Source organism: Micrasema longulum, unplaced genomic scaffold, assembly GCF_059751315.1.
Source record: "Micrasema longulum isolate JH-2025_06_02 unplaced genomic scaffold, ASM5975131v1 h1tg001693l, whole genome shotgun sequence".
Lineage (NCBI taxonomy): Eukaryota > Metazoa > Arthropoda > Insecta > Trichoptera > Brachycentridae > Micrasema > Micrasema longulum.
Window position 1 is genome coordinate 243,546 of NW_028278871.1, and position 27,715 is coordinate 271,260.

Genomic DNA, 27,715 nt, shown 5'->3' on the forward strand with positions numbered 1-27,715 from the left:
TTTTTATATGGTAAATTACTTATAATTTATTTACTTTTAAAGGTTTCTGCTCTTTTACTTCACAAAAATAAACAGATGGAAGGGTTAGGGAAATGTGGGTGTTCAAACATAGGCAGAATGGTGAATGTTACACAGTGTGTAAAGAGGCCACCTACATCAGCCAATGACAAGTCATAAGCCATGAAAATGCCTAGACTTTCTTTCTCTCTTCTCTTCACAAAATATTCCCTTCTCAAAAAGGTTTTCCCTCTCTGTTGCATCCAATCTTAATTATTAAAAAAATATTATTAGCGAATGTTGATGGTTGCAAAAAACGAGGAAGACCGACAAAGACATGGCATGACCAAATTCAACAGATACTTGAAGATGGACATGCGAATAGTCGGAATAATTTGCGTGCGTGCATGAGATGTATGAATATAGATTAGGCGAGTTCTCTTTGCAAAAGCAGAGTCATACGGCGTTCTATTTTCTCTGCCTACCCCTACAAAAATCAGCGTGACAGTTTGTTTGTTTTATGCGTAATGAAAACTCGCAAATTCTTATTTATACTTTTTAAACTTTCACGCCAGTATGAGTTTTCATATGCGATTTCAAATTACTTTTTTGGGAACAAGCGTATTTACACACTGAACATGAAAAGGGTTTCTCGCCGGTATGAGTGAGAATGTGCGTTTTCAAATGACCAATTTGTAAACACGTATAATTACACTCGGTACACGAAAAAGGTTTCTCACCAGTATGAGTAAGGATGTGTCTTTTTAAATCATTTTTCCATAGAGATGTATATTTACATTCTGAGCACGAAAAAGGTTTATCGCCAGTATGAAGTTTCATGTGTAACGTAAATGAACGTTTTTGCATACAACTGTAATCACACTCTAAACAAGAAAACGGTTTCTCCCCAGTGTGAGTCAGAACGTGTCTTTTCAAATCCCAAATTCTAGAACATGTATATTTACACTCTGAACATGAAAAGGGCTTTTCACGAGTATGAATGAGGATGTGCGTTTTTAAATCGCGTTTCCTTAGACACGAATATTTACACTCTGAACACGAAAAAGGTTTATCACCGTGAGTGAGCATGTGACTATTCAATCGGCCTTTACTGCAACACGTGTATTTACATTCAGGGCATAAAAAGGGTTTCTCGCTCGTATAAATTTGGACTGGATTTTTGTGATATTTAAATTTTGAGGAAGACGGCTTTTCTACAGTATTGGTTAAGTTGTGTGCACGATCTTTTTGAGAACATTTTGAGGTATTCGACGAACTAGAAACGCAGGATGATTTTGTATCACAATTTTCTGAATATTTAGGGTCTTCTTCGCTTCTCTGAAGATCTAAAAAGAAAGAAAAAGAACATCATTGTATCGAAATTAATAGATAGGTACATGTTTCTTACTAAAAAACAATTAATGTTAGTAAATATAAGTATTTAACCACTTACTTAGAGTTTTATGTCTAGCAGTTTCGAGACGTACCTGTCTCGTCGTCAGGACACTCACTACACCAACATGCAAATACTAAAATACACAGTTACTTTTCGCGTCACCGTAGTAAGTATACATAGTATTTATGAAAAATACATAAATTACATCAAAGCAAAGGGGATGCAAACACCACCATGTCCAAACATGCACTAAAATTAGGTTTATAATATTATTTATAATGTGTGGAGAACAGATTATAAAGGAAAGGGGCTAAGAGGTTGAAGGTTACACGATTGGTTTAATTTTAAATCAACAAGTGGCTGTATTGAAAAATTTAAAAAGAGTTGATTATTCATAAGGGGAATATTATATTTTAGGTTTTTAAAAATATTAAACACCTTGTTGTTAAATGTTAATTGTATTTAAGTAATTGCATGTTGGTGTAGTGAGTGTCCTGACGAAGAGATGGGCACGTCTCGAAACCGGTAGACACAAAAAGTTGGTGAGTGGTTAAATACTAACATAATTAAAAATATTGACAAATTACAACAGAGATGGAGAACATCTTAGATTAGGAAATATGGAAGTCTAGAATATTTATAAAAATAATCGAATGAATTATACTACTCTATACGAATTATAATACGTACTGAATTTACATTTTCTATACTGGCAACACATATAAGACTGTAAATATCCTGTTCCTTTCCAAATCCTTCCTTTTTCAAAATTCTTGTGCTTCTACCGTCCTGTGAGCAAGTCACATGTTTAAAGTTGTCCCTCTGATAAATCTTTATCATATACTGCATCAGCATATTACGTACAAGGTAAAGTAAAGTGTTATATAAACAGCTAAATAATACAGTTCATTGACATCTACACGATACCGGTATCCGTGCTACAGCAATAGGGAAGTGTTCCATATAAGAAACAATCGGAAAAACTTTAAAAGTGAGTAACAATTTCCATACAGTCCACTAAACTCTAAATCCCGCTGTTTATCAGTGCTCAGTGCCTGAAAGGCATTGAACTGACCAAACATTCCTTTTTGGCCCTTCGAGTCGGAATTTTTTAAATAATTGAATGTTTGGCAATATGAATTAAATAATCGAAAAAACAAACATAAGTAAAACGGTCTGTGTACACAGTGCGCAAAATGGCCAGCTAAAAATAAACCAGCTAATGACACGTCATAAGCCCTGTAAATGTCTAGACTTCTATATTCCCATCTCAAAAATGTTTTCCCTCTCTATTGCAAAAATTTTGAATAAGATCTCCATTTTTAATCTAAATGACTCTTTAGGGGTGAAATTCAGTCTTCAAAACATTGTGAAAAAAACACTATTTTCATTCATTTACCTTTAGTAATCTGAGACGATTTCTTATATTCTTTTTCATCGGGATAATCTATTGTAATATGTTGCTCAGTACTGATCCACGGTTCAGCCTTCACAATGGCAGCACCTGTCTGCTCACTGCTGTCGATGCAAGAAGCCCCTTCCCCAGTATGAATAATACCTCTATTTACATCATAATGTCCCGGTTCAGCCTTTGCGCCAGCAATACCTCGCTCCACGCCTCCATCAACAAATGGTACCGCTTCCTTGGTATTGAGAATACCTCCTTCGCCAGTCCGTGGTTCCGCCACCAGGAGAGCAATAACTGGCTCTGTGCCTAGATCTGATGTCTTCTCCGCAGTATGGATAATACCTCTATTTACATTACAAATTCCCGGTTCAGCCTTTACACCAGCAATGCCTTTCTCCACGTTTCCATCAACAAATGATATCGCTTCTTTGGTATTGAGAATATCTCTTTCGCCAGTCCGTGGCTCCGCCACCAGGGGAGCAGCAACTGGCTCTGTGTCTAGATGTGATACTTCCTCCCCAGGATGGAAAATGACATATTTTACATCATTAGTCAGCGGTTCAAGCTTAATTTTAGCTAAAATTGGCTCATTTCCACTATCGGAACATGTTGCCTCTTCCCCAGTAAGGAGAATACCGCTTTTTGAATCGATGATTCCAGGTTCAGCTTTTACGGTAGCAACACATGGCCCTTCCATAATATCCGGACATGCAGCATCTCCAGCAGTATGATGAACATCACCTTCCACTTTACCAGACGCCTCATTATTCACGAACTCCATTTGATCAATTTTAGACAGTTATTAGTTGGGACTTTCGTTTAAACATCCTGAAAAGGGAATATAAATAAACTTGATGATCGCGTAACCACAGTTTATTGCAAATTAAATGAGCTTAGAATATAATGAATTATTTTAGTAAAATAAATTTAAAACAACGAACGATTTTAAAGCTACACAAGCTTTATTTTTAAGGTATAATTTAATCATGAATCTTATGCTATTTTATTTTAAGTGCTTCATAAATATGAAATCGAAACATATGGAGCTAATACGCCAAGTGTTGGATACTCGATACCTTCGACCTCGGGACTGTAAACAAGGCCTGCCCTCTCGCGATACGCGTGTTCGAAGAAAACAGGGAACGTTTGACTTAATGTAAACTAATTGACGTTATTGTTTTGAGTGTCAATCCTGGAATGAATGAAAGCAGTAAGGACATACGATTTCCTCCCTTTGGCACTGGTCCAGAAAAACACCGTTATCGCTTGCACAAGTCACTTTGAACGTTTCGTGTATGTTGCTGATTCTAATCACTGGTCACGATCGCGGTACGGTTTTCGTTGTTGTGTTTTTTCGCGTTGCTTTCTTAACTCGCCGTCAGGGAGGAGGTACATTGGGATTCAAAACAAGGACCACCGGAATCAAAGGAAAGAATGGATTGACACTTGAATAAAAGATAATGAACCCGAAACAGCAAGTCTTTTTGTCGTGCTGTTCTTGTTAAGATGAGAGTTGTGAAATAAGATGGATACGATCTTTAAAACTATACAGGAGTGGACTTAAGGATTTATTTTTTTTATTTGGCTTTGTATTATTTTTATCTTGTTATGAATCGCTTTTTTAATTTCTATGATTTCCAAGTTGTCTAATTGTAATATTTTAATTTCAACGTGAAGAACTTTAAATTTAAATTTCAGATTTTGTAGCTTTGAGACCAGTCGGTAGAAAAATTAAAAATAAGTGGTCAAAAACAAAGTTTTTTATATTTATTACATTATAATGAATAACCAAAAAGTTAGGGCTTCAAATATACATTTTAAACTATATATGTAATTTATTATATTCTAAGCTTATATAGCACATACCTACGGCATTTTTATAAATATTATTTATTTCTTTAAAAAAACAACAGTGATCACAACAAAAAAATTCAATATTCACAATAAACCAAAATTATGGGCCAATTATAGTTTTCTATACATTACTAAATACAATTCCAACAAAGGCATACTTGTGTTGGATTGTTAAAATAAAACATACGCAAAGAAAAGGTTTTTTGTTAACTCGGTCTTAAAAAATCTTATCGCCAACAACAAACAATTGTTGAAATAAATACAAGTACACAAAATGATGAACTCTGCCTATTCTGACTAAGTTGAACGGAAGGTCTGTTGATGTCTGTCTATTGACTATTGTCCGGCATCTCCCGAATAAGGTTTCAGAGGTTTCTTCTTCAATTAATAAATACCGAGCACTTTCTTAACAAGGCCGCAGCGGACTATCCCACCAGATCCTCAAACGATAGTTAGATAATTTAGAAATAACATATATGTTAAGTTATTTCTTTAATAAAGTTCTTGATTTTTTATTTTTTATTTATTTGTAAACCATATAACACAAAGTATTTTGTAAGTATAATACGTTGAATTACATTCCCAGGAGTTATTTAAATTCATATTGATTTTTGTGAGTGCCACACCAGAGTATTTTTGCTTTGGTGAATACTAATAGCGTAGTATATAAAGATAGCACAAGGGCTATAATCGCTCTCTATTTCGTTTTTTTTCGAAGTCTTTGTTCTTTACGAAGCGCACTGTGCTTTAAAATAAGTATTTATACAGTCCACTATTATAAAGATCTTTTATTTAGTAGAGATCGTCAGTCATGTTTATTGAATTGGCTGCAGCATCAGCACATATTTTTCCAATACCTTTTGCATTAATATATGTGAATACACTAGATTCACTCGCTAAGGAATACATTCGACCTAATGAAGCTCAGCCTCATCAAGTGAGAGCTCATCCTCACTAGAGCCGCCCAGGGCACTGCAGATTGAACAAACACCGCGCTAGAATGAACTTTTCCTAACTTCTAGATGCAGGTTCTGCAGTGCAGATGAGTCAATGTTATACTTTCCATCATAAAAGGAGCCTCATCCTCGGGGAACGCTGGGTAAACCTGAGGATGTTAAAGAGCTCGCCCCCTACCTAATAGCCTGCTAGAAGGGGGAGATTTAGCAAAATGAGAACTTTCGCCTTCCACACCGTAGCCAGGCTCTTTATAGACCTGGGCTTTGAAGGCGATATGTATTCACGGGAACCTGTCACTACAGATCTTCACAGTAACATCAAGAGTTTACAGCATAACGCTGACCCCAACCTCTAAGAATAATAATACACTAGATGTAGCAATAAACACCCGTCTTATGTTCCATTCAACTGGAGTTCCGGAGCATACATTGAATTCAGTAAACGTGAAGCAGCGTACAAAAGGCGCGATACAGCTTTGAATTCACAGGAAACTGGCAAAGACAATATTTTTTACCCTGCTACACGTTCTGCACGGCAATGATCACGCGACAACGCTCATTTTTCGGTTCATAATTTCAAAAAAATCGTTCCATGAAGTATTCAATTCAATTTATTTATTTAAATATAACATATACATTACAAACATATATTCAATACGTAGGTACATATTATAAAAAAGAAAATACATGAGAGACTCGTGTCAAAGTAGTAGGAGAATCCTGCTCCGGAAAACCCCTTCGGATACATGGAACAGATCAATATCCAGAGCGATGTTGTTCAGCATAGCGGTAGCAGGCAGGTGGCAGGGTGCTCCTGCATATCGCAATATGAAACAAACTATGTAGACGCTGTCTTAGGTAATTATCAGGAACATACAAACCAATGCTCATCATAATCTCAGAATTACTGATCATACCGCGCAACAATCGATACAAATGTGTAGTCAAATACACATTCCTTCTAGTCTCTAAACTGTGGTAGCCAAGCATATCCTGGAGAAACTCGGTTATCTCTATTTGATTATACCTCGGTGACCTTTTGTAGTAAAGATAAACCTTGTACATAATAAGCAAGACAAAAATATAACTAACTCCCATTATTTTTTAAGTCAAGAGTTTTGTTTTACCGTAAAGATGTTGATAATATACAAAACACAACTTTCTTACTTACCCATTTAGGAGAAAGGTGTACGCATCAACTGGGAGATATAATGAAAGCAAAATTGACAACTTCATAGCGTTTCCAGAGTATCTATAATCATTTGGTTGTAATAATTATTGTTACAGAAGCCACACACACATTTCTACTACGGCCGAAGGGCGTTTTTATTTTGATTAAGGGATGCCATCGGACGCCATTTTATGTAACGCTGACGCGTACTCCGATAGACAATAGAATGTAGTCATAGACAATAGACTCATTTTTGAAGGATTGGCAATGCCCAAAATATTCATAAACAATAATTTAGGTGTACGTAAGCACTAATCGTCGTACCTTTTCGGCACCTAATAGTGCATAGGGCACTGTATTTGTACACCAATCACGGAGAATGATCAATTTTTATTACATGAAGGTAAGATAAGAAGCCTTACGCTTCAGGTGCCAATTATGGAATAATGAAATATTATAATGTGAAAAAAAACACTTTTAAATAAATATATGTTTTATGTCAACCATGTCGGGCATTGAGTCCAAGACCTCTTGCATGGTTAGCAGACGCGCTGACCACTTTTAACCACGAGGCTGACGATGAATATGTAATGATTTTTTTCTTTCGTAAAACGTCGTAATTTTTTTGGATTTTATTGTTTTCAAATTTTGTGTTGATTGAAAAGGAATAATGTATTTTTACATTATTCCTTTTGGTCAAAAATACTGCAGAATGTCACGGCAAACATATTTTCGTAATTTTAGTTATTCTGGGGATCATTTTCAACGAGCAGTGAGTATTTCACTATTTAAAATGGGACTCAAATTGTGGCAAAGTGGGACTAAAAGCTTGGTCTTTGGGTTCATAAGTTTGCTTCACTGGCCACGGGATCACAAACCGATTGATATCATTTCCGTGTCATAAATGATTTATTAGGAACATACTACCCATTCCAAAAGCTTCAGAAACTGCAAATTTGTGCGAAAACTAAAGGGTTACCAACCCTCTCAGAGTTCCGAAATTCTTCATAACTACTTACGTTAAGGTGTCCAGCTTGATCAAACTCTGCCCTTCTAATATACGGAAATTAATATCGCCCTGTCATTTGCCTCAATAAGGTCCTTATAAATGCAGCCTTCCTTCATCAGTGGGAACTTAAAAGCCTCGATAAAAGAATATAAAAGCCTTTATCACGCGGATGATATTCATCCGGCTAAACCAAATCACCAACTTCGCAACTCCTGAAAACAATTTCCAGTTTTTTATACTTCTTTTACCAGGTAGTTAATTTAACAATGTTTGAGTATATTCAAATGCTTGCAGACTGGCTGGATTTCCTCTCTAGGGGGTTATTCATATTTAAATTTATTGCAACGGAGAGGGAAAACATCATTGAGAATGGGATATGGAATATGGATTTGGTTCAGCCGGATGAATCTCTCACCCGCATGATAAAGGTTTCAGCTCCTTTACTTCACAAAAATAAACAGATAGAAAAGTTGAGGAAATGTGGATGTTTAAACATGGGGAGAATGGTGAATGTTACACAGTGTGTAAAGTGGTTACTTAATCCAGCCCATCATAGGTCATAAGCCCTGTAAATGCCTAGACTTCCATATTCCCTTTTCAATAATGTTTTTCCTCTCTGTTGCGATAAATTTAAATAAGAACTAAATCGACTTTTATTGTCTTTGGGTTAAATTATTGTCTATGTGCTACTTCCAAATGTCATGTGTCAAATGAGCCCGCTGTGGATGTATTTTTGTGGAAAAAAATAGTGTTTCGTCGATATTACGACAGTTTTTGCTGTTTGTAAAGTATTTTTGTTTCTAAAGAAATGGTCCAAAGGTAACGATATGATAATTATAGTATTTTATGTATATTACTTTGACAATCGCAGATCTACTAATAAAAATGATTAACCGCCTTTTAAAATATTAAATGTATCTATTTGAGTATGCACACAGTGCAAAAGCGTAAATTGCGGTGTTAATTACTTTAAAAAAGTATGTTCTTAATATCCCTGCCTTTTCTTAGGTTTAGCCAAATATTCGTGTGAATCATGCGAAATACCAAAATAATTGAAAGTAATTATTCCTGTTGAACAATAATGAAGGCGTACGAACACAACGGGAATATCTAAAAATACGTTGTCAACCAACTGAATCAATATACTCTCAATATAATATCAACTCGACAAGTATTGCAACAGAGATGGAGAATCGAGAAGGGACAGGACTTCTAAAATCGAGTATTCACATGAAAATGGGAACACGTCAAAATCATTGTTACGACAACAATAACAACAAACCATCACGCCGTTTCCCCGTAAGGGTAGGCAGAGAGGATAAAACGCCACATCACTCTATCTTTGCATACAGATCTCGCTTCCTCTAGATTCATACATCTTCTCATGCACGCGCGCCGATTATTCCGACTTTTGACATGTCCATCTTCGAGTATTTGTTGGATTTGGTCATGCCACCCATGTCTTTCTCGGTCTTTCTCTATTTCTGCATCCATCAACATTCGCATTGCAAATATTCTTAGCCGTTCTTTCGCTGTCCATTCGCTCTACATGTCCAAACCAGCGCAGAGCTCCTTGATTTTTTAGATAATGCGTGTCTCAGCTATAAGGCACGGATCTCAACATTTGTGAATCTATCGAGCATAGTTTATCACACATTCGCATGAGAGATCGCATTTCGACAGCATTCAGCCTACTTTCATCCTTGTTTTTCCGAGTCTTCTCTTCGCTCCCATACACCAGGGTCGGGACCAGGACTCCGTTGTGAACTGCTAAAGGTAATTTTTATATTCGCGGAATAAGCCAATTTTCTTCTTAGGACAAATTTTTCTAACGCTTCGTAAAAAATATTTTTATCTTTGCTTGTAAAATGGTCATTGACTGCTGCATGGGTGACTCATCGGTAGCTTGCGAAGCGTGGGCTGGTTCACGACAGCGGGTATATTAATTTTTGTAAATGTCACAGCGTAAATAGATGAATAAGGAAATGGAGTGAATAGACGGACCTTTTTGAAGATTTTTCTTATTCCTCTGGAAACTGCGGCAAAACGCCACACTGTTAGTAGCGTCGTTTTCTTTGTCATAACATTATTTTTTTTATTTATTATTAATTATATTTTATAATTTGCCATAGAATTAAGAATAGTCCAGAAACCGCATACGCGCATCAAACAGAAGGCGACTAAACGACTCTTAAAAGAGTAGTTTTACGTTTTGACCCATTAGTTTCATTGTAGACGTCGCTCAGTACGCAATTCCCGATTTGAATTTAACAATGCCGTTTGTGTCGTTTAAAAGTGTAGGAATACTGCCGGGATCTTTAAAAAACAGGATGCGATCATATTTTATGTGTAATTAGCAAATGTATGTGTAAGTACCAAATGCAATACTTAAAAATTAAATTATTTTTCCATCTGTCAGATTGTCGAAGAAAACAAAATGGACATTTCGTTAGTGTTGCCAGGGTAGTAAATTTTTTTACCCTACTCACTAATGAAAATTGGACCTCGTATTAAACAACGCCGTGGTGGACATTTGACCGACACTATCTTTAAAACATAAAATATTATTTAACATGATATTAAAAGAATCTGTTTTATGTCAGATAAAATTTGTTTTATATTTTAAGTTAAAATTTCATTAATTCAATTACTCTTATTAAATGACCCTTTACTTATCTACTCTGTTGTGTATCAATCATTGTTTCTGCGTGCACAATAAAATTTTAGAGAAATTAACAGATCGATTTTTTTACCTTACATTTGTGTTATGATTATATTTATCCCATCGTGCAACATTACGCGGTGACTTGAAGAATGCGCGCGGTGGAAGTGGGGCAAAGTGGGGGGATTTTCGGACACAGTCCGATGTATTCAAATATGATTCTACGCTCCTGGACTATTCTTAATTCTGTGTAATTTGCTATGCGTTTTGTACCAAAATCGATTTGTCGTGTACTTCTATCGAATTCAAAGCGGACACTGACTCCAGGTGACAAATAATAGCTTTGAATTTGGTTTTGAAACCTTCCCATAGGTGTGAAAGGAACAGAATTGAATTTGGCGAAATAAAAGGAGACAGGCATAGGAATTTATTTACGCTTTGACACATTATCAAAAACGGCCAAACCAGTATCAAAATCCCTTCCACGAAGTTGTTTCTTCAAATTTGGGAACAGTCGCTTAATCACAAATAACTATCGACGTGCTTAAAAATATGCTAAGCATTTGAGCTATTGAGCCATTATTAATTCTTCATTATTATGAACCAGTCATAAGTCAACGCCTGTGTGATCTCTAAGTCAATGCTCGTGTCGGTTTGTTTTTTGTTTTCCTCGTAAATAAATACAATTCACTGGCGAAAAATCGGCGTTTACTATAAAAACTGATACAATATACTACATTTGCAAATAGTAAAGAGTATCTAATACAAAAAAGTTTTTAAAAAAATACAATTACTATGGCGACGGCTTTTCTTGACATTTGGCTTGCCAACCGCCGGCTATACCATATAATCTTTATCAGAATATTTTATTTTCTCTTTCTTATGTTACTCAAAAATATTATAACTGTCTATTTATTATGGGAGCAAAAATTCATTGACATTTTCTTGTATACCCACGAACAGGCCATGCCTTTGTGGGATTTTTTGTTTACTATTTTTACTATTAATATTACTACCACTACTACTACTACCATCACGCCATTTTCCCGTAGGGGTAGGCAGAGAGAATGAACCGCCACACACGTCTATCCATGCATACATTCCTAGCTTCTTCTACATTCATACATGCCCTTCGGTTCTGTCTGTTTTTGACATGACCAGACTTAAGGTTTTGGTTTATTTGATCATGCCACGTCTTCCTCGGTCGTTCTCGTCTCACGTTACCGTTCAATTTCGCCATATATACTTGTTTTACCATTCTTTCGTCGTCCATTCGTTCTTAATCTTATCAATTATACTTGACTCAGATTTATACTCTCGCCTGATTTCATCATTCGTAACCCTGTCATACATTGATTTCCCACACATTCGTCTAAGAGATCGCATTTCAACCGCGTTCACTCGGCTTTCATCCTTCCTCTGCCAGTTCCATGTTTCACTTCCACACATAAAACTCCGTTGTGCACTGCCAGTTTAGCTTCGATTGACATATTCTTTATTAGCAATTACTGTGCTTAGTGCTCCGTTCATTTTGTTGCCCGCATTTACTCTCCTTTCAACATCTTTTTCTACTCTTCCATCTTTTGAAAACACACTTCCAAGATACACAAATTCTTCTACTTGTTCGAGACATTCGTTGTTTACATTTATTATGCAGTCAGTAACCTCACTATCCCTTTCAAATACTATCACTTTTGACTTACTTTCGTTCATCGCCAATTCGCTGAAATATTCCTGAAATAACCGGTTCCACTTATACACCGTTGTTTGACCGGGACAAGTGCCACCGCAAACCGCTCCAATTTCATTTAAAATGTTATTTTATATTATTTTATTTTATTTTATTAACATACACGGCATAATTGCCTTTTACAAATTTATAATATAAACATATAAGGTTTGATATTTTTTAAACTACATATTTGCACTCAAAACTAAGGAACAATAATCAAGCCTAAAAATAAATAATAAAAATTATATAACATAATGTTTAAAAAAAAAAAAAAAAAAAGTTTAAATAAAACAAAAGTTTGAAATAAAAAGTATACGAGAACTTTAAAAATTAATATAAAAAGTAAATCAAATTTTAAACATAATAAGGTTTATAATAAAAATATATATAAAAAAAAAAAAAAAAAAAAAACAGAAAATCATATGAAGTAACTACCTTAAATATGATTACTGCTCATCTTTGAAAAAGTTTATAAGGTTTGTTCTATAAGAACAATACCCCACATTAAATATATCCGATATGTGGGAACAACTATTGCCGAGTTCATGAAGTCGGCTTAATACGGCATTACAATTATATACTGTGCGTGAGTTGTTACTGCAAAACGGTGGCACCCGCCTAGTTATGTTATGTTGAAAATTCAATTACCGCACGTACCTCAATATTCAACATTCAAAAAAACTACTGTGTGTTTGATGACTTGTTGCCGCGATTGTGATCGAACGGCTGAACACAACCACACGTCGAGAATAACGTCAAAAATATAATGTATATTTAGAGCGGATTTTTATGATTCTAATTTTATAACTATCAATGTATTCAAAACAAGTTTTCAATTATAAGTTTCTGGTTTAATGAGCACATACAAAACGGCTCACAATTTGGCATCACGTCATTTTGACGTCACGCGTTATGACCGCCAACGGCGATTCTCATAAACGTTGCGTACAAGTTTGACGTCAAAACGCCATACGTGCTGTTTGTAATTCAAAAACCTTTGCCGAAAGTTTATCTGACGTCGCACGACAAAAATATTAGGACCGCTACAATCGCATTTTTAAACTTATTTAAAAATAAAAAAGGGATGACAGGTAGAAAAAGAAAAAAGGTCGGTCTCTTTCTGCCTCATTCCACGAACACAAAAATCACCCCCTAAGGATTCAAGTTTGTTTGTTTTGTGAAAATTATTGCTGGAAGTTCATTTTTATTTACGGCTGAATTTTCGTAATGTCCCAACACTCTGTCCTGCGCGGTCGAGGCTGTTTACGGAGCTGGAATAAGACAACATTAGCAATTGTGTTCTCCTTATTATTATTTATAATAATAATGGTTTATTAACAAAAAAATACAATTTCTTTATCTGCTACCTACATACTTAGGTAATAGATCAGTGGAACATCACTGATCTTGTTGGACTGACTGACTGGCGTTGCGTCCTGTGGTTTCTTTATATATGACGTTCTTTTGTAGTTCATTTCTTCATGAGATAATGTGAATGTACTTCAGAACAATGCTCCCGGTTTAACGTCCAATATTATAAGAGTTGCATTCTACGAATGTATTGGATTCGATAGAAAATGACGACATTGCATCGTTGGTCATTAGTCTACTTCAGGTGAACTAATTTAACACGTGTGTGTCATCGACTATGGACTATGAACCCCACAGATTTCTCTGGGTTATGTCTAGTCTGCCTAACTAGGTACAACCTGTTTTAAGGCAGACATTTTTATGGAAAAATAAACAATAACATGACTACCTACTAGTTAATTTATTATACAGTTATACAATATTTAATTATACCATTTATTTTTTTAGAATGTTTTTGAGTAAATTTTCTGATTTCTCCACCCAAATCCAGTAACCATTTTTTTACAAATTTATTTAATTGAATCCAGGTCACGATTTTGCAATGTTCGGGTAACATATTGAATATTTTGGGGCCCAGAAACCTAAAACTTCTTTGCCCGAATTCAAAGTTTGTGGTAGACCATGGGGTCTACCACAAACATGGTACCCATCCTCTAGTTTGACTTCTGGTAGTGTGGGAGTGTTCCTTTTGGGATTTGGTAGAATAATTGGCTTTCACAAACATTATTATTCTAGAGATTTAAATTGCCTTATATCTAAGATCTCGAATTTCTCAAACAACTTGACGCTGGGGTATCTGAAGGGCTTTTTTAAATTCAATTGATGTTTTTAACAATTCGTACATTTGCAGGAAATTCGTCTTCAGATAATAATGGCCTAACTCTAGGAGATTCGAAGATGGAACCAATGGACTTCACGTTAGCTAAAATTAAGGTTGAACCGGGGACTGGCGACGCAGAAAGAGATTTTCACAATGAAGAAGCAATACCGTGGGTTGATAGAAACGAGGAACAAATTGCTATCAAAGTTGAACCGGAGGCTAATGATGCAGATGAAGAAATACTCCATAATGGAGAAGGGACGTCATCTCCCTACAGAAGCGAGGAGCCAGGTGTTGCTACCGTAAAGGCTGAACCTGGGACTTACGATTTAAGATGTGAAACTCAAAGCTGGACTCCGCGTTTTGGTGCAATTAAAGTGGACCCAGAAACTGGTGGTACAACCCACGGAAGTTACCCTTCCATGAGTGATGGGCCCATTATTGCTTCTGTGAAGACGGAACCGGTAGCGAGTTTTGAACTTCAGTTCGATAAACGTATTTATACATTGCCTGGAATAGACATTTCTTATCCGGACATCAAACAAGATTGTATAGGATCCTTCCGCAATGCACGCTTTGCCCCAGGTTTGTTTTTTTTAGCACATTTCAAAATACATGTTTGCGTTTATATCGCGTCGTTCAGTCGTGATGCATTCAAATAATATTATAATGATTTTGATAAATGACTTGTCTATTTGGAGCTTTAATGGACGATGATACAAAAAAAATGTCAATCGAAGCTAAACTGGCAGTGCGCAACGGAGTTTTAGTCTCAACACTTGTGTACGGAAGTGAAACATGGAACTGGCAGAGGAATGATGAAAGCCGAGTGAATGCAATTGAAATACAATCTCTTTGATGAATTTGTGGGAAATCAATGTATGACAGGGTTACGAATGATGAAATCAGACGAAAGTGTAAATCTGAGTCGGGTATAATTAATAAGATTGTTCTAAAAAAAATTGAATGGTCAGGAACAAAGTTGAATAAAAACATGAATTGTGACGTATTAGGGGCGTAGCCAAAGTAGCAAAAAAATTATTTATTTTAATTGACAGTATTTCATCGACCCTTATTATTTAAAAAATGTTTTTAAAAAAGTGATACGTCTCTATTCTGTGAGTTTCCCATCAATTCGAACTATCGATTAGTGCTAAATTTGTGGTATAAATTGAAATAGTCTCGAAACATACGTCTTTCGAATTAAATTAATATGCTTCTATTCGTTTTTTTTTTCAGATTTGCAAATGAATAGGGGAGTATTGGGAAATTCAGAAACAAATTCGTCCTTCAGCAGATATTCACAGGAAATAAATTTGAGTTCAGCTTTGTTTTTTGATCCTGAAGCCAACCTCTTCTCGTGCTCTGAGTGCAAGTTTAAATGTTCAAAAAAGGCTAATTTAAAAACACATTTAAATACTCACTCAAAAGTGAAACCGTTCGCGTGTACATACTGTCAATACAAATGTGCGCAGAAGGCGAATCTAAAATCTCACATGTTAACTCATACTGGTGAGAAACCATTTTCGTGTCCACAGTGCCAATTTAAATGTTCACAAAAAGCTAGTTTAAACTCGCACATGTTTACTCACACCGGCGAGAAGCCGTTTTCTTGCGTTGTGTGCCCATACAAATGTTCACAAAAAGCTAATTTAAAATCTCACTTGTTAACTCACACCGGGGAGAAGCCATTCGCGTGTTCAGACTGCGAATATAGGTGTTCGCAAAAAGCGAATTTAAAATTGCATTTATTTACTCACACTGGTGAAAAACCTTTCTCGTGCTCAGAATGCAGTTTCAAATGTTCCCAAAAAGCGAACTTAAGATCGCATTTACTCACTCATACTAAAGAGAAACCTTATTCGTGCACAGAATGTCCATTCAAATGTTCTCAGAAGTCGAATCTTAAATTTCACATGCTAATTCACACGGGTGAAAATCCGTTTTCTTGCTCCGAATGTCCATATACGTGTAAGAGACAAACAATGATAAATTTACACATGGATATGCATTCTGGAGAGAAACCTTTTGCGTGCTCAGAGTGCGAATACAGATGTTCACAGAAAGCAAATTTAAAATCTCATATTCTAACTCACACCGGTGAGAAGCCGTTCTCGTGCACATTGTGTGATTTTAGGTGCTCGCAGAAATCGAGTTTGAAGTCACACAGCATGACTCATACGGGAGAAAAACCCTTTTCCTGCTCAGAATGTGATTTTAAATGTTCACAAAAGGGAAATTTAAAATCGCATATTCTCACTCACTCTGGTGTGAAACCGTACTCGTGCCCAGAGTGCGATTTTAGATGTTCTCATAAAGCTAATTTAAAATCACACGCTTTGACTCATTCGGGAGAGAAACCGTTTTGGTGCACAATGTGTGAATTCAAATGTTCGCAGAAAGCAAACTTGAAATTACACATTCTAACGCACACTGGTGAAAATCCGTTTTCGTGCTCTGAGTGCGAATATAAATGTAAGAGACTTACGAATCTTAAATCGCATATGGAATCTCACACTGGAAATAAATCATACTCATGTTTAGAGTGTCCATTCCAATGTTCTCAGAAAGTAAATTTAAAGTCGCATATGCTTACTCATACGGGTGAGAAACCGTTTTCTTGCTCACTGTGTGAGTTCAGATGTTCGCAGAAGTCAAGTTTGAACTCTCACCAACTGACTCACACCGGTGAAAAACCATTCGCGTGTTCAGAATGCAGTTTTAAATGCGCGCAGAAAGCGAACTTAAAATCCCACATTCTAACTCACACGGGTGAGAAGCCGTTTTCTTGCCCAGTTTGCGAATTTAGGTGTTCTCAGAAATCGAGTCTAAATTTACATATGTTTACACATACTGGAAATAAACCTTTCGCGTGCCCGGAATGTGATTATAAATGCGCGCAGAAAGCGAATTTGAAATCGCACATTTTAATTCACACAGGTGAAAAGCCGTTTTCCTGCCCACTGTGCGAATTTAAATGTTCGCAAAAAGTAAACTTAAAATCGCATTTGTTGACTCACACGGGTTTGAAACCATTTTCTTGTACAGTATGTACGTTTAGATGTTCTCAGAAATCGAGCTTGAATTTACACATGTTCACTCATACGGGCATGAAACCTTTTGCGTGCACAGAGTGCGATTACAGATCTTCGCAAAAAGCGAACTTGAAATCACACATATTAACTCATACGGGAGAAAAACCGTTCTCGTGTTCAGAGTGTGAATATAAATGTTCACAAAAAGTTAATTTAAAATCGCACATATTAACTCATACGGGAGAGAAACCGTTTTCGTGTTTGATGTGTGGATTCAAGTGTTCGCAAAAAACTAATTTAAAATCCCACATGTTATCTCACGACATAAGGGAACCATTCGACAGCTAGGATACAAATATGTATTTTATGGATAATCATGTATGAGATTGGTTCTTATTCAAAACTAGAATATTATATTGTAAAATTGTTTACTCGCACTATCAGAAGCATAATATTTATCATTTTTTCAAATGTGCTGCAAGTAATGTACCAATATAGTGCCCTTTGCATCATTTTATTTGGATAAGGGTAAAAGTAATTTGTTTATAGCTTATGCAAGGGAAAATTGACTTCTATTTCTTAATGTTTTCAAATGACCCAGTTATTTTTTTAAATATAGGTAGGCTTTAGGAATGGTTAAATTTTTGCATCTAGCCTGAGTATTTGTAGAATGCGATTGGAAGAATATTTCAACTCGCAATATTATTATTAGTTTGATTAATTGTTTTTACAAAGTTATTAATTACAGTGAGGTCCTAAATAGACAAATTATTGACCATTGTGAGTGTCATTTTGCATAATATTTTTACAGTTACTCCTACATATTTTTTTATGATTAAGTTGATAATTAAACCAGTGTGAACCTACAGACTATTTTGGAGTACAGCGAGTCACTCCAAAATTGAAATATGTAAATATGCTTCCGAAATAAGGTATCGTGAGTGACTTCATTTCATTTAAGAGAATCAAAACTAATGTTATGACTGCGGGCCGTAACGAGCAGAAAATTAATTAGGAGCAACACTGAAAACCGTGAAAGAGTTTGTGTACCTTGGAAGAAGGATCACCTGGGATGGTAGATTAAAAAGAAATGTCGACATCCGCATACATCAAGCGAGGCTTGTGTTTAACAAGAAATCAAAAATTTTCAAGTCAACAACAACAAAGTCCTAAAGATCCGAAAGCAACTTGCCAAGACGTATGGAGCAGATTGGTGTACGGCTGTGAAACATGGTACCTTACTGATGCTACAGGAGAATATTAGGAATTTCCTGGAGAGACCAGCTCATGACGAGGTTCTCAGTAGAACCGAAGACGGGAGGCACCTAATTAAAACCATATCAGAGAGGCGAGCCCAATGGGTCAACCACATTATGCGCCATGAGGATCTCTAATAGAGGAATGGCTGAGGGCACGAACCACAGAGTGCAAGGACTTGAACTGCTGCCCATACGTTGATCTGAAGAGGGCTGCGGAGAATATAGCACAGTGGAGGGCAAGATGCGGGACTTTGCTGCAAACCAATCCCAGAATTGAGACTGCGTAGAAGATTATTTTAACAACAATATCAAAAACATTACAGAAAATGCATCGAATTAATCATCAACACCTTACAAAATAGATCAATTTAATAGGAAAAATAATCATCTATAATTAACTTACATTACAATTTGGAAATTGCTTTCCTAAGAGGAATCCCACTGTCATGAAGTACATCGATATCTCCATATTGCCTTTGTTGAAGATCGTGATCGAAGTCTCACCAGGACAAACAGATCTAATTCATTCAGTATATCTGAATTCTGTATGCATGCCCACCAATCCGTTAAAAAAAAAAGCAAGCACCCAAATGAATATCCATCCTATTCGACAATGATGGTAGCAAATGCCCAAGGATTTGCCAAGAAGTATGAATTGCTGGAGTATCTACAAGGACTAGGAAACTCAGCGTGTTCAGTATACCATCAGCAGAGGCTCGACAGTCACATAAATAGTCTGGTCAGCAGCTTTATAAATGTAACATTAGGCGTTTTAATGACTTAAGCGTCTTGGATTTTCTTAGTAGTGTGCCAAACGAGCTCCTGGCGTCTCTGCAGTCCCCGTAAATTAATTCTTGTCTTTAAAGAACCAGGCTACTGAATGGAAGGCGAGAGTTTTCATGTCTATTGCTAAATCTCCTCTTGCGAGCCCGGGTCCTTAAGTATCGGGGTGTTAGCATCCTCAGTTTAGGCGATGGTCCACCGGCCATCTCTAGCATTAGGAAATCGTTGAAAGCTATGATGCCGTTAAAAAAAGACTAGGATGGGATTTTATCCTTCACAGTGTAAACCGATTTTTCCATATCTTCGACTGCTGATTGCTGATTTTGTCATTCCAATTCTTTTTTATGTAATTTATGTATAAAATAGCCAAAAAATCTTTCATTTTATTACTTAAATTTATATAATGTTGAGTCTTAACTAAGCCGTGTACTTCTTGTCTTTAGAATTTTTAATGTTAAATGCAATATTATATGTAGTCAGTCAACTAATACAAGTGTCCACCGGCAGATTTGACATTTTAAATGTTATTTATTTATTTTTAATCACCCAGATGTTCTACAATTTGTTGCAAATACTCTCGCGATCGAGATCTCATATTGGCTAAAACTCGCTCGCAGAGAGCTGCAATCTCACATCGGATATTTTCCCGTAGGGCACTTGCTGTTGAAGGAAAATTAGCGTACACGCGAGATTTAAGGTAGTATTGTTAGAAAAAATCGCTCAGGGTGAGATCAAGCGATCTTGGGAGTCAGTTTATGTCATCAAAGTGACTGCCACTGCAATTTATCATATGCCTCTGCTTAACCAGAGACAGCGCGATTGAAAGTGTCAAATCGGCCGGCGGACAACTGTATAAAACGACCAAATGGGGAAGTTTAATGTTCACTTATTTTTTATCACGTGTCCAGTCGGACGAAGAAAACAGTTCTGTGGGTGAAAAATGTGAACTTTTGAGCTATACAGGGTGTTCATTAAACCCTGTCACATCCAAAACCACGATGATCAGTATGAGCAAGAAGACATATTGGCACATTAAAATAATTTTTTGGAACAAAAAAAATTTAAAAAAATAAAATATCAAAAAGAGCACATGGTTGCTTACTTCTGCAGGATAGAAACGAGGGGGGAAGGGGGAGCCTGATACCCCAACAACCGAGCTCCCCTCACTTCTCCCCTGCAGAAGTAAGCGACCATTTGTTTTTTAAATATTTTATTTAAAAAAAAATTCTTTGTTCTAAATATTTTTTTTAATATGCTAGTCTATACTGATCATCGTGGTTTTGGATGTGACACCTGTATATTAATATATTCCATACAATTTATATTTGAATTTATATCATTCACTATTTAAAATAATTCTAGCCATTTACAGGGCTAATGCCCTGTCATTGACTGGTTTAAGTGGCCACTTTACGCACAGTATAACATTCACCATTCTGCCCATGTTTGAACATTTTTATTCCTTCAATTCTTCTGTCTGTTGATTTTTGTGAAGTCAAAGAGCTGAAACCTTTATTGACACGGGTGAGATTCATCTAATAATGAATCATTTCACACGCATGCTAGGCAACGCCTGAAAATATTTAACAATTTTTATTCGAACCGCAGAAATCCCCAGGGGGTTGAATCCTGTCGTCTACAAAAATTTGGACGAAATCAAAACATTGTCGACAGATTCTTCTTCCAAGTCGACCCCTCGTGACAGGATCATGACCACCATGTCGCACTCTCCAAACTGCAATCCTCCGCTTGTATCGGCAGCCCGCATTTCCAGAAGCTGTCACAAAGGAAGAACCTGATGCAGTTTTCATCTGGTCAGGCCGGCTCGTGGGAGACCCTTCCGTCCTCTTCTCCGAGCAATCTTCTTCTCTCCTTGCGAGGCGACCAAAACAGAATGGAGAACTCTTCTGAGGTATGTCGAGAGTCTGTCAGTCAGCTTCAGTTCCTAAAGAATGGGGGCTTTGGTGCGTCTGGCTGTCCAGGGTATTCTTAGCGTACGCCTCTCACAAATTTTCGCAAATTACTTTAGTCAAATTTAGCTGCTTTAGGGTGCTGTCAACGCAAGCCTTACGTAGTCCTACGTTTTAAAAATTCAAATAAATTTTTATTGTACCAAAATAACATTATAAATAAGACAAAACGTTTCAGACGTTATATTAGGATAACATATCAGGCCAGTAGCTCAATCACAAATAACTATCGACGTGCTAAAAAGCGACGTGATAACAATTTGTCACCATGGTTGTTATCGTATTCGCGATCACAATGGAACATCCGTGAACACCTAATATAAAATGTCAAAATATTTACATTTTGCGACGTATAATCCTGCTGCGCAATCACATATTTGAATGCTGATTGAAAATGAATGCCCTTTATTCATGCTATTTATTGCATTTAGCCGGCGATTGGCAAGACAAATGTCAAGAAAAGCAGTCGCCATCGAAATTGTTTGTAATTTAATTTTCACTTTTTTGTATTAGATACTCCTTACTATTGACGAGCATTATCGACAAAATCAAGAAAGGAGCTCTGCGCTGGTTTGGACATGTAGAACGAATGGACAGCGAAAGAACGGCTAAGAATATTTACAATGCGAATGTTAATGGATGCAGAAATAGAGGAAGACGGAGAAAGACATGGCATGACCAAATCCAACAAATGCTTGATGGACATGTCAAAAGTCGTAATAATCGGCGTGCGTGCATGAGAAAATATATGAATGTAGAGGAAGCGAGACCTGTATGCAAAGGGCTTGGCTTGACACGGACAAAGCCTTAAATGCCTTAATAAGTTTATTAATATTTAAACTAGTGTAATTTTGAATGAATAAATAAATAAAGATAGAGTGATGTGGCGTTATATCCTCTCTGCCTACCCTTACGGGGAAATGGCGTGATGGTTTGTTGTTGTTTTTGTTGGTATATATTGTATTCTTTTTTATAGTATACGCCGATTTTTCGCCAATGAACTGTATTTATGAGGAAAACAAAAACCGACACGAGCGTTGACTTAGAGATTATACACGCATTGACTTACGACCGCGATAACTTAAGCATGTTCATTATTGTTCATTGTGATCGCTCAAATGCTTAGCATGTTTTTAAGCACGTCGATAGTTTTTTGTGATTGAGCTGCTGATAGAATTGCATTAAATGTGATATTGGATTCTATAGAAAATGATGTAGAAACTTCAATAGCGAGAGTAAAAATAGTTTCACTGATGTGAAAGGTGTCGATCTCCTCCGAAGTGAAAATGTTCAGCTGCCTGACTGCTGACCGGAAGCAGGTCGGTCCCGGAGGCCGGGAGGTAAAACAGTCTGCTGACGCTGTTGGAGATATCCACCCGGAACATGAAAACAGACAGTCTAAAGTGGCCGAGTTCTCGATGCGACCTTTTGTTAGCCTGCACAAACGGGTCAGTCCGAACCCATCCCTTCTAAATTGCAAATTGTTGGTCTCCAGCATGTCCTGAAGGAATGCAAAAGGACGCAGGTAACATTAAACTTCTTCATTTGAATTATATTGAAAGTGCAATATTTAAGATAATTGAAAATTTTACGATATGTGTAAGTACTTTGTGAGACATATATATGCCATTGTGATTATAGAACAGCGACGAATGTGAGAAAAATGCGACATTGACTTTTTTAAATATTTGATCTTGAAAAGGCTATACCAGGCTTGAAAACAAATATGTTAGGTGTACAACTTCCGTCTTTTTCCTGTAGATGGCTTTAGCATAGGTAGTGGTCGAAATAAATAGATCATACGCGTCATGCAAAAACTTGGGCGTCTGTGTTGACAAAAAACAAAACGAACACTAACTTGAAAACAATTTCACACACACAATAGGCTGCTCGCGTACACGGTAATAGAATAAAACAACGTGTAAAAGTGTGTCTGCTATTTAGAATCGCGGCGCCTACTGTCCTCTGGTGTCGGCCGCACCAACCGGCGTAATTGTAAATTGGCGTAAATCGACATTTGCTTGTACATGGACATATTGAATCTTACGATTTTATACAAAATCAAAAACAAGGATTAACAAAATAAAAAATATAAAAATTAACACTACTATGAAGAGGGGCGAGGGGGTGGGAAGGAAAGAAGGATAAAGGAACATCTTAAATATTTAGATGGTGACATTTCAATATTGACTTAAATGTAAATAAAGTATGCATTGTTTATCGTCTTCAAAGTAAAAAACATTCCAACTGTTGTGTAGATTTGATTATTCACTCATTTCATAAAACTGCTTTTATCTACGTTTCACTTTTCTATGGCTGACTGCTACGTCTGGCTGTAAACCTATTATTATTATTATTATTGTGGATAATTTGTATAGCGCCATTTTTGTGAAAATCACCTCAAGGGCTTTACAATATCCAAACACATAGTTACAAAGCGCATTGACGGTTGGGATTCTAAACCATTTTTATGAATTTTAAGTTTGAAATAATTTGATAGTCTATGACAATGATTTAAATAAAAAAACATAAATAAAAAAACAAAAACTTACAAAAGTAAACAATAAAGTACTATATTATTATAAAGTTTATATTTGAAGCACTAACTAATCATCGTAACTTCAATAAAGACACTGGATTAAAAGTACTTCATGTTGAAAATAAAATATTAAAATTAGACAACTTTAAAAAGCGATTCATAATAAGAAAACAATAATTAATAACCAAATAAACAATATTTCTTTTAGTCCTCTCCTGGCTTACTTCGAAAATAATGATATCAAATTACCACCCGTGTAAGGAAAAAACGACTTGATTTATTGGGTCCACGTGTAGTATTTAGTGAACACGATAAAAATAAAAAAGGAATCAATTCATTAGTTACGTAAACCTTGACAAAGAAGCTTGTTTGCTTTGAAACCGGTCGGTGAAAAATAAAAATTAGTGGTTAAAAACAAAGCTGTTTTATTTATTTTACTTTGTTATTGTTTGCAAGATGAAAGTGAATACTGATGTCCGAGGAGTCTGCCTGATAACTATGTATGTGGTGTGCCTATGTATAGAACAAACCCAAGTATCAAATGATGCACTTCTGTGCTCATCTTGATGTTTGCAGCAGCTTGCTGTGTTCAAAAACGTGTCCAAAACAATTTAAAGCAATCTCGTGTAAAGTTGAAGTAAATCACATGCGTCGTTGTTCTAAGGTCATGACGATACCTGTATTGTCTATCATTAATTAGCGTAAGTCCTCGGTGAAAGTTCATTGTAATTTATGTATATTCAAAGCAATTATTAATGAGGAAGTTAGTGCTGTGGAAATTGGAAACAAAAATGTCGTCAAACATTTTACCAAATGTTATTGAATGTTTGTATATAAGCACTTACCGACTTTTCTGTGTCTACCGGTTTTGTCAGGACACCGATTAAACCGACATGCAAAACCCACTTGCCACCTTTACCATAGTTATGATGTAATAACTTATTTATTTATTTGGTTCAAAGAACCTTTTACAATAAAAAGTTTTACAGAAATAATCACAGCAGTGAACAATTCATTATGTAATATACAATATGAAATATAACTTTATAATTCAACTAAATAATTAAAACTAAACTTTTTTTTAAAAACATACAAATATAAGATGACAAATCAAAGATAGCAAAATGAAGTGAGAAAACCTTATGTTCTAAATATAAATATAGCAAATTAAAATTGAGAATAATTTAACATAAACATAAAGCGACTAGTATTTAGCTAGGTTATAATGAAAAAGAAAAATAATGCTACAATAAGATTTTATAAATAATACGGTTTTTGGATCAATGTGAAAGCTTATTTTAATAACACCTTTATATTACCTATCAGTTGGTTGGAATTTGGCAATGAATCCACAAATGAACGATTTATATATAAAGAAATAAACAAAAATATGTATCCAAAAAACAAAGTTAAATTTATAAAAATATATATTTAAATAAATTCATTAATTTTCTAAAAAATAATGAGTGAGATTACATTTTAATGCATTTACAGAGTTTGTATTAAAAATATCAAATATTTTTTCGAACTTATTTCCATACCCATGTATTCTGGATATAGGTGAATGCATTTTGAAGTTGGTACGAGAATTGTTACAATAAAATAATTCTCTACTTCTAGTGCACTGACGAGGTATTCGAATTTGAATTAGTTCAAGTAAAGCAGGGCTGTCAATTATTGATTTCATTATTTTAAATAATAATAACAAAATTTATATTTACATATAAGTCATGAATTTAAAAATACTTGGTACAACAATATTTGAGTATGTCCAAATGCTTGCAGACTGGCTGGAAGGCCTCCCTATAGTCCTTAAAATATAGCTTGATTAGAATGACAGCTGTTAAACTCATTTCATTAGTGATGGGGAGTTACTGATCACTGATCAAATCGATTTCATGCAATCATGAAACTCTGTTTCCGAAAATTGATATAAAAAATGCAAAAACAGGCCTGTTATAGTGTGTTTAACACAATTATTAACCAAAAAATGAGACATTTATACTTTTTTCATGAACAACATCAAATTACTTATTTTTTGATTCGATCAACATCTATATTCCTTCAATTCTGTTGATGTTTGTAAAGTTAAAGAGCTGAAACCTTTATGCGGGTAAGATTTATCTGATTGAATTATTTCGCCTATAGACTAGGCAACGCCTGAAAACTTTTAATTTTTTCAATTTCTATACTTCTTCATGGACCAGGTGGATTTATCAACAATATTTTGAGTTTGTCCAAATTTTAGTACACAAGGACTGGATTCAACTCCCCGGGGAGCTGTTAACATTAACATATTACAACAGAGATGAAGAACTGTGGGCAGAATGGTGAATGTTACACAGTGTGTAAAGTGGCCGCTTAAACCAGTTAATGACAGGTCTTAAGCCCTGTAGATGCCTAGACTTCCATATTACCTTCTCTAAAATGTTCTTCATCTCTGTTTATTTATTTATTTGACACTTTATATACACATATACATTGTATATACACATATAAGGGCGGGCATATTGCCTTAAGGCAATTTCTCCCTACCTACCCAAACCGTTCAGTTTGAGAAAATTATAAATACATGGACATATTGAATCTTACAATTTTATACAAAAATTGAAAACAAAGATTAACAAAATAAAAATTAACACTTTACTACGAATATAAAAAATTAACACTGTACTATGAAGAGAGGAGAGGGGAACGTAAATATATTGACATTTAATATTAGGTGTTCGCGGATGTTATTATTTATTTATTTAACACTTATATATATATATTTATATATTATTATTATTATTATGGATAACTTATATAGCGCCATTTTCGTAACAAAATACCTCAAGGGCGCTTTACATAGTGATTCTTTTAAATTTGTAATTTAATTCAAATAATTTATTTTGTTGTCACATGCTACGGATTTATTCAAATGATTTAGAGAACAAGTGGGTTTTAAGTTTTTTCCGAAACATCACTTCGCTTTCACAGCCTCGCACCTCTGCTGGGAGAGCATTCCATGCCATAGGGTCTGCGACAATTTTATTCAAAAATTAAAAACAAAGATTAACAAAATAAAAATATATTTAAAAAAAATTACACTATACTATACTTTCTTAAAAAAGAGAGTTGTAATACGTTAATGTTAACAGCTCCCCAGGGAGTTGAATCCAGTCCTTGTCTACAAAAATTTGGACAAACTCAAAACATTTAAATGAGTTAAAACATAATTTTGACGTATGAAAAGATATAATTATTTTACATGTAGGACATATAAAGGTCCAAAGTAAGATGGATTACAAATTTAAAAAATAAATAGTATATAAAATACTAACGATAGAATTTTAATAAATCAGCAAATGGAAATAAAAAATTCACCCTTAGTTGAACCCTGAACATTTTTATAAAACAATAAATGTTTTTCATGGAATGTTGCACAAAAATATAAAACCAACGAAATGGTCGGAGGGGATGAAGGAAGGGGCGTGAGTTTAAAAAGTATAAGGTGACCATTACAATGGAACATCGTATAACGGACTTTATATATATATTTTTTTTTAATGGACATTGTCCATGTGTACAATTTATAGGGTTTAAATATTTATTTATTTATTTATTAACGGACATTGTCCATGTATACAATATATAAGGTTTAAATATTACAATAAAAGAATAGTTTAAAACATTTTTTAAAAAAGAAAGAAGCATTGACAAACATAAGGGACATCGAGACAAGATCTGGACTTTTTATTTAGTGCCTCGTTT

The 27,715-nt window shown here is 35.3% G+C and overlaps 2 protein-coding genes across 2 annotated transcripts; one reads left to right on the forward strand and one right to left on the reverse strand.

The window, feature by feature from the left end:
* On the reverse strand, positions 1–6,919 carry LOC148274306 (uncharacterized). The gene is made up of 3 exons (XM_088237326.1): positions 6,783–6,919; positions 2,793–3,629; positions 1–1,343 (listed from the first exon to the last, which is right to left on the reverse strand). The coding sequence occupies exons 2-3, from the start codon at positions 3,580–3,582 to the stop codon at positions 556–558; spliced, it is 1,578 nt and encodes a 525-aa protein (XP_088093452.1). The 5' UTR covers positions 3,583–3,629; positions 6,783–6,919; the 3' UTR covers positions 1–555.
* Positions 6,920–8,496: 1,577 nt separating this feature from the next.
* Positions 8,497–18,985, forward strand: LOC148274307 (uncharacterized). The gene is made up of 3 exons (XM_088237327.1): positions 8,497–8,610; positions 14,407–14,961; positions 15,616–18,985. Exons 2-3 carry the CDS (start codon positions 14,454–14,456, stop codon positions 17,757–17,759), a joined length of 2,652 nt encoding a protein of 883 aa, XP_088093453.1. The 5' UTR covers positions 8,497–8,610; positions 14,407–14,453; the 3' UTR covers positions 17,760–18,985.
* The last annotated feature ends 8,730 nt before the right edge of the window (positions 18,986–27,715 follow it).